Source organism: Pediculus humanus, genomic scaffold (genome assembly GCF_000006295.1).
Source record: "Pediculus humanus corporis 1103172108314 genomic scaffold, whole genome shotgun sequence".
Lineage (NCBI taxonomy): Eukaryota > Metazoa > Arthropoda > Insecta > Psocodea > Pediculidae > Pediculus > Pediculus humanus.
In genome coordinates this window covers 350860-359633 of record NW_002987883.1, presented here as the reverse complement: position 1 = coordinate 359633, position 8774 = coordinate 350860, and the positions used below count along the sequence as shown (strand labels likewise).

The window sequence follows — 8774 nt, the reverse complement described above, 5'->3', positions numbered from 1 at the left end:
CAAACAAACAAACAAACAAACCTTAGGGACTTTTTTAAAAAAAAAAAAAGGTACACTGACGTGATCAAAATCACCTTCGAGGGAAAAACTTTATTATTATTATTATTTTAAAAAATTGATTTCGCGAGATTAGAATAATAATAATAATAATAAAGGTTTTTTTCGTTCTCCCCTTAAAATTTAAAAAAAAAAAGAAAGAAAAAAGATTCGTTTATCAGGAAAATTTCTCAGAAAAAGTAAAACAAAAACAAAAAACAAAAAAAAAAAAAAACCTTGGCCATGAAAGAGAATGTTTTTTTTATCACGAGCTGGAGCGAGTTTTCGTGTGCGTTTATTATATGACGTCAAAAAAAAATTGTTGTTTTGACCATTTTCATTATCATTATCATTATTATTATTATCATTCTTTTACCTTCTCAGAATTTATTTATAAACAAAAAAAAAAAAAATTTCTTGTTTGTTGACGTAAAAGACGCGAGAGAGCTTTTACATTTTTTTTTTTTTTAGTTTTTATCGTCGTCGCCTGGAAAAAAAAATCTCATCAAAATTTTTTACTGGACAAAACAAAAAAAAATGATCGAAACATCCTCTGGACAAAAAAAAATTTTTTTAATTTTCTTTGTTTTCTTTGTTTTTTTTTTTTTTTTTTTTAATAACAAAGCCTCGTTAAAATTTTTTTTTTTATATTCTCGAAGGTTAATTTGTATTTAAATTTGTTTACCATTGAACCATTTATTTATTTTTAGTTTAATTAAAACTAAAACTAAACATTTTTATTTTCTCTTATTAACTTTTAGTTATAGAACATGACCTCTCACTATTATTATTATTATTATTATTATTATTATTATTATTATTATTAATAAATTATTAGTATTAATAGAATTATTAATTTTTTTCTCACATCATTTTTTTTTAACTCTCTCCCTTTTTCTCCCTTTCTCTCTCTCTCGCTCTCTTTCCTCCATTTTTTTTTTTTTACAAGTAAAATATTAATAATAATAATAATAATAATAGCAAATGTTAATGACCTAATTTTAGTCGCGTTGTTTACAAAAAAAAAAAAAAAAATAGTCAAATTAGTACGGGAAATGAATACAGACAAACAACTATCGGACGTACTAAAAAAAAAAAATAATTTATCTTAATTTTCTTATATTAATAATAATTTTTTTTGAACGTGGCAGCAGACAAACGTTCGTGTAAATTCAAATAATTAATAAATTTTTATTAAAATAAAATAACATTAATGAAATAATTTTTTCGACTTAAAAGAATAATACGTAAATAAAATTATTATTAATAATAGAAATGATTATTATTATTAAATTATTAAATGGCAATTATATACGAATAAATTTTTTTTTAATATTAACGTAGAAACGTTAATAAATTAAAAAGGAATAATAATAATGATAATAAAACTTATTGGCAACAGTATAAAACTGGAGGTCAATAAAAAAATAGGATAGTTTTTTAATTATTTTCATGAAATAAAATTGTCTTCTCCTCATTAAATAATTACGTAATTAACGACGAAGACGACGACGACGATAAATATTATTATTATTATTATTATTTCTTATCAATAATATTATTATTATTATTATTATTTCGCGGAAAATGAAAATAATGATTATAATTAAATTTATTAATAATTATTTTTGCTATTAATGTCAAATGAGAAAATCTTTTTTTATGTCGGATTAAAACCCTGAACTTAATTTAATAAAATTTATTATTATTATTATTATTATTATTATTATTATTATTATTTAAAAATAATAAAAAGTTCAATTTGTGTTTGTTCGTGATCTTGGTCGCGGTGATATTTTGATAAGAGATAACATGGATTACTGATGCCCGTACTACGAATTATGAAAAAAATTCCGCGAAAAGAAAATTTTATTTTATGAAAAATAATAATAATAATTAAATAATAAATTTTTAGGCTCTTACTTATTTTTTGTTTTAAGTAAATAATTGTTCGTTTATTTGAAATTTATTCATTATTATTATTATTATTGGCACTTCTGAAGACGACATGATTTCGTGTGCTCGTTGGAGTTTTTAGGCACTTATTCCAGGTTTCTACCAGATTTCTTAGGAATATATGTTCGAATTCCTGGTAAGATTCCTTTTTTTAAATTCTTTAAAATCTTCTTCAAATTTTCTTATAATGGAGGAGGCTTGGCTCCCAGTGCTCCCACGATGACCGGAATAGTTTCTGTCTTTACTCCCCATATCTTGGCTTTTTCAGCCTTTTGTCTGCTTCTATCTTTTAGCATTATGTCTCAGGATGATATCCGGTTTGTTGGCTGACACAGTTTCTGTCAGTTTGGATTTGTTGGTCGTACAGAACTGTGCATAGACCTACTGTCGTGATCGAGGTTGGAATATGGTCGTACCACTCCTTGAGTAATCCATCCATTCCATATTCGCGACAGATATTCCAGTGAAGATATTTCCAGGTTTCATTATGCCTATCTAGATATTCATGTTTCGTCTGAATCGGACAACCGAACAATTGAAATTAAGCTTTGCTGTCGTAAGTTGCAAGCTGTCGTTCTTCTTGTTCATTTTCTTTATTCTCATTGACGATTCATTTTGCCCTTCTTAGTACTCCTTTTTTCGTAACTTTTTTCTCCATGAGTACCGTTTGGGCTAATATGGGGTGCTGTTGATGGAATTTCTTGTATTTTCCCATCACGACACTACCATTTTGTTACGCCTCCTCCCCCATATTTCCTACTGACGTGCAATCTATCAGAATTTGGATGCAACGCATCATTCATTGTCATTACTGACAATCATCATCTGAACTTCGCATCATGATTTTCCTTGTTTTTTGGTCCAGGTGCGTGATTTCCTTCTCACGAGGCCAAAACTATATTCCATTACAAAAACTGCTAATGTGCCAATTTTGTTTATCTTATTTCTTATCTTATCTCCGACTACATTATTATTATTATTATATTATTTTTTAAAAACTTTGTTCGCCGGGAAAAAAATAAAAAATAAATAAGAACAAAGAAAAGAATATTATTTACGTTTCATAAATGATTTTCTAAAGCAGACGACAACATTAAATACATAATTATTATTGTGTAGAATTTAAAATTTTATTAAACAAAAAAAAAAAAATAAATAATAATGATGATGACAAATTTATATGATTTAAAAATAAAAAAAAATTAACAATCTAAATTTTTGCGTTTGTTTGTGCGTGTGCGTGTGCGTGTATGCGTTTATCACAAAATAAAAATAAAAATAAACTGATAATTGTGCTGTGAGAAAGAAAAAAGAAAAAAAAAACTTAGTGTGTCAAAAAGTGTCTTCATATAACTTTTATTATTATTATATTTTTTTTTAAACATTAACGTCGAGAATTTTGCAAAGTTGAAAAACGAGAAATTTACTCTTAAAATTATTTAAAAAAAAAAAAAATTATTTATTTATTTATTTAATTTTAAACTGGAGCTAGAAAATTGCCAAATACGAACGAAATTTTTTTTTTTAATGGTTTATTTATTGATTTGCTTAATGTGTAAATTTTTTATTTTTAATTAATTTTTTTTTAATTGATACGTCACAAAATAAATAAATAAATAAATTTTTTTTAAATAAAAGTTGATATTAAATTATTTAATTAATTATTTTTTCTCAAATTTTCTCCAAAATTTTAAATTTTTTTTTTTTAAACGGAAGAAATAAAACCTGGAGAATAAAAAAAAAAAAGAAAAAATTTTTTTTTAATCACGCTACATCCACGACTCGTATAAAAAAAATTTTTTAACGTGTATAAAGTTTTTTTATATTCTTCTACGACCACGTTTTTTTCTTTTTCTTCCTTTTTTAAACGTAAAACATTTGCATATGTTTAAAGCGTATAAAATAAAAAAAAAAAATACGTCAGACCACGAGTAATTTTTTTTTTTTTTAATAATAATAATATTAAATTTATTATATTTTGCATACGTAATGACTTAGATTTTATAAAAATAATAATAATAATAATAATAATTTATACATAAATAATTTACGTTATCCTACCGCGTAACAATAAATTTTTTTATTAAAAATCTTATGGGGTTGTTTGTTGTTGTTACGAAGGGTTAACAAACAACGATGTGATTTTCGTCATATTTTATTTATTTATTTATTCGTTTACGGTAAATTTTTTTTATAAATAAATAAATAAAAATTTTAAATTTTTATTTTTCATGTTTATTTATAAATTGAATCGAGCCAAAAAAAAAAAAAAATCAACATTCGACCCTGAATTTTTTATAAGACGTTTTCTTACAAAAAAATAAAAACAAACAAACAACAACAACAATGATTTCCTACAATTTTTTTTTTTTTGTATTTTCATTGTTTTTCCCTTTTTTTCTCACAGATTTTAAATTCTTGTAAATGATTTAAAATTTTAAATATTAAAAATTATTTAAAACTAAAATTTTTGTTTTTGATCTATACAAGCAATCAAATAATTTTTTAAAAATATAACGAACACACAGAGTTTTCGGGTACAAACGAAAAACAAACAAAAAATGATGTTTGTATGCTCAAATATGGCGGCAAAATGTCTAGTCTTATTAATCCAAGGCTATTTGGAAATTTAACTCGAGGGGAAAAAAGAATAAATGAAAACATAAATTATTTTGGATGATGTATTCCTTTGTTAAACCTTTGGAAAATCATCATAAGACGATCGATATCCATTTAATTATAATATTATTATTATTATTATTTTTAAAAACTAAAAAAATAAATTTTTGATTGATTGATAAAAAATAATACATTTCTGTTAATGAGTTAAAAAATTTTTTTTTTTATAAAATTACCCAAATTTTAATCAGTTTTTTTCGGAGAGAAAAAGGGAAAAAAGGGAAAAAAAGCTTTTCCAAAGTTTAAAATTGATTTAAAGTTTGTAGTACAAAGAATAAGAAGAAAAAATTCAATAGAAAACGTAAATTAAAGTTTAAAACAAGAAACTTATATCTGCTAAGGTTACTGTTACAATTTATAACTTGATATAAAGTAAAAGAGTTTGCGTTTATTATAAGCGGAATTAAAAGTTCGTTGCCTTTGACAACTTTTTTTTTTCCAACCGAAATCTTCCACATTCAATAAATTTGGTTTACGATGGTGTTTTTCAAACGGTGTTATTAAGTCGCCCCATTGACGTAATGGAAGGAAGGAAGAATAATAACCGAGAGGGTAAAGGAAGAAGAAAGTAGTAGTGGTAGAAGAAGAAGAGGTAATACATTAATTTTTTTTTTTTGCAATTCACGAAAACTGTTTTTTTTTTTTTTGTATTAAAAATTGGTAAATTTTCTTTCTGGCTTATGTTTAGATTTCGTATCGTTTTATTTTGATTTTTTACCCGTTTTTCAGGTATATAAACCCGTGGAAGACAGCGAAAAGGTATCATTGCTCAGTTATCTCGGGTAATACAACAAACACTTACGAAAATGAAATATTTCGTTGCTATCGTTTTTGCCGCTTTGGCCATCGCTTTTGTTTCTGCCGAAGGTGGTACTCCTACAAAGTTTACCACAAAATTTGACGATGTTAACTTGGATGAAATTTTGAAAAGCGACAGATTGTTGCAAAACTATTTCGATTGTTTGATGGACACCAAACCATGCACTCCAGGTGGAACCGAATTGAAAAGTAAGTTTTTTTTTGTTTTTTCATATTTGATTTTTTACTGCTGTTGTTGCTGTTTGGTTTTAAACGATATTAAGGATACGACAAAACTCACGAGGATATACATCGTGTGTGTTTTTTTACAATTTGCAACCCTTTTTCTGTATTGTGTAGCTAACTTTTGTGTAGACATGAAGACATAAAAGTGGGTACATATACGCAACCTTTTATTCAAAATTTGTCGTGAAATGTTTTGAACCCCTTACGACAGCATATAAAAATTTATTTCTTATTTTCTTCTCCTCCAAACAGACGCTCTCCCAGTTGCTTTGAGAGAAGAATGTGCCGGATGCAGTGAAAAACAAAAAGCCGGAGCTGAAACTGTTATCCGTTTTCTTGCCACCAACAAACCAGACCTCTGGAAAGCATTGCAAGACAAATACGACCCAGACCGCGTCTACAGAAAGAAGCATGCTGAATTTGCCGCTCAAAAAGGAATCACCGTTTAAATTGTTGACGACTTAAGCCATCCCTCCGTACTAAATAATTTTATTTATTATTTATTAAATATCACATAATTTCCTATTTTTTTTTTTGTCAAAATTTTTTAATTTATTATGTTTATTATTTTCGTTATTTAAATAAAAAAAATTTTTTTTTCCGTTCAAAAATATTTTTAATTTATTTACAACCTTATAACCTTTCTTCGTTTCGTCAAATTTTTTAAAAAGGGAAAATTTTCTCAGAGAAAATCTACAAATGGAACACGAGAGAGTAAAAAAAAATAATAATTTAAAATGTTAAAAGAAAACGAATTAATAATAATAATAATAGTAAAAGAAGAGTTTTGAAATAAATAGAAAGAATCTTATTTAATTATTGAAATAATTAAAAAATTATTAATTACAATTTAATTAAGGGTTGATTATATTTAAAAGGTTTAAAAATCGTTAAATTAATTTAAAAAGGTTCGAATTATTTCGAAAAGGATTTAAGGATTTTTTCCCTACTTTTTATATTAAAATCTCAATAACGAAAACCTCTCACTGTTTACTTTCATCCATTTATTTTAGTATTAATAATAATAATAATAATAATAATAATAATAATAAATAAATAAATAAATCGAAACGTTTGATAAAAAAAAAAGTAATTTGATATATGTAAAATAATAATGTTTTTATATATACGATTTCCGATGTTAAAAACCTTTTGAAAATTTTTTTTTAAATTTAAATAATAATAATAATAATAATAATAATAATAATAATTTAGAAGTTAGCATTTAATTTTATTATTGCAGAAAACTTTAAAATAATAATTTTAACCGACCGAACAAGGTTCGTTTTGCAAAAAAAAAAAAAAAAACACGAAACATCTTGTTTTTTTTTTTTTAAACAAATGCGAAATTTATTTTAAGTTTCAGGTATTATCATATCGAATCGCCATCTTTTTTTTTTTTTTTTCATTTAATTTTTTATATATACTTTTTTCATTTTATTTATATACTAATTTAGTAATATTTATAAAGTTCGATGATTATTTTAATAATTATTAAAACGATAAATTTTTTTAATAATGTTATTCGTTTTGTAATAACTGAATGAAAAAAATTTTTATTTACGAGTATTATTATCATTATTCTTTTTTTAAACCTTCAGAATTTTTTTTTATTTTTATTTGAAATACCTGAGATTATTTTGCATCGTTTCAAACATTTTTTTCCTTTTTTTAAAATCAATTCATAATTTAATTTCGTTCGTAAAAAAAAGTTTTTTAAATAAAAATTTTAAAGTTTTCCATAATATTTCTACCATAAAAAAAAAAAAAAAAAATTGAAAATGTTCATGAAAAAATCTACGTGAATTGATTGATATTAAGGCAAATTATATATATATACTCAATTAAATTTTTAAATATTTATTTATATATTGAAAAATCCTTCATTTGAATTTAAAAATGTTAATTTGAGTGATTCCCTTAAAAAATACAAGCGTGCAATTTATCGTTACGTTATAACAAGCAAAAAGAATAATTTTTATTTTGTGGGAGTTTTCCTCGTTCGTTAACGCGAATTTTCCTTATTATCATTTTTCTCCATTTCATCCCGTTCTTCTTTTTTTTTATCGTCATCCCTTTTATCATCATTCTTATCACCGTGACGATTATTCGCAATGTGATTTTTTAAATAAATACCTTCCGGATCGTATTTTTTTTGCAATTCCGCCCACCATTCCGTTTTATTATCTTTAAAAAAATCAATAACCTTATGCATGTTGATTTTTTGTTTTTCGCTACATTTCGAACAATCGTTTTTCAAAGCATCCGGAAGATTTTCTTTAAAAAATACAAAAAAAAAAATTTGTTTTTCGCGTTCATCGATGAATACAATACGTGAAAAGAAAAAAAAAAAATAATAATAATAATAATTACTTACTTTTTAATTCTTTGCCGTCCGGCGTACAGGGTCCTTGATCCATTAAACATTTTTTATAATTTCCAAGTAATCTTTCACTTGATAGGATTTCATCGACGTCTATGTTATCCCATCTCGTCGTGTATTTTTCTCCCTAAAAAAAAAAAAAAAAGAAAATTTCCTTATAAATTCACACTTTAAATATCACTAAAAGAAAAAAAAATTTTTTTTAGTACGTTTATAACGAAAGTAAAAAAAGTTAAAATAAAAAAAATTTTCATTATTCCGATCATTGTCGTGTCACAAAATAAAAATTTTTTTATAAAATACTAAAATGAAACAAATTTTTCCGCCTTATAAATCATTTCATTCATAATAATTTATGAGAACCCAATGTAAAAATTGATGCAATTATTATAATTTGTTTAAATAATAATAATAATAATAATAATAATAATAATAATTGTTTAATTTAAAATAAAATTATTACAACAATTGAATGTCATTAAAAAAGTTTTAAAAAGTTTAGTTAAGTTTCCATTCGAATTTGTTTCCATCATTTTCTTTAAAAATTATTATCATTATCATTATTATTATTATTATCATTATTATCCTAATAATTATTATTTTTATTATTAAAAACAATACCGAAAACAAAAAAAAAAAAATTTTTTAATAATTAAAAGTTTTGTAATAAAGTTTC

At 23.8% G+C, this 8774-nt stretch overlaps 2 protein-coding genes across 2 annotated transcripts; one reads left to right on the top strand and one right to left on the bottom strand.

The window, feature by feature from the left end:
- Positions 1–5477: 5477 nt before the first annotated feature.
- Positions 5478–6164, top strand: Phum_PHUM594420 (ejaculatory bulb-specific protein 3 precursor, putative; the record flags this gene model as incomplete). Its single annotated transcript, XM_002432548.1, has 2 exons — positions 5478–5679; positions 5968–6164. 2 exons carry the CDS (start codon positions 5478–5480, stop codon positions 6162–6164), a joined length of 399 nt encoding a protein of 132 aa, XP_002432593.1.
- Positions 6165–7720: 1556 nt separating this feature from the next.
- On the bottom strand, positions 7721–8436 carry Phum_PHUM594410 (ejaculatory bulb-specific protein 3 precursor, putative; the record flags this gene model as incomplete). The annotated part of the gene is made up of 3 exons (XM_002432547.1): positions 7721–7992; positions 8093–8225; positions 8413–8436. 3 exons carry the CDS (start codon positions 8434–8436, stop codon positions 7721–7723), a joined length of 429 nt encoding a protein of 142 aa, XP_002432592.1.
- Positions 8437–8774: the final 338 nt, after the last annotated feature.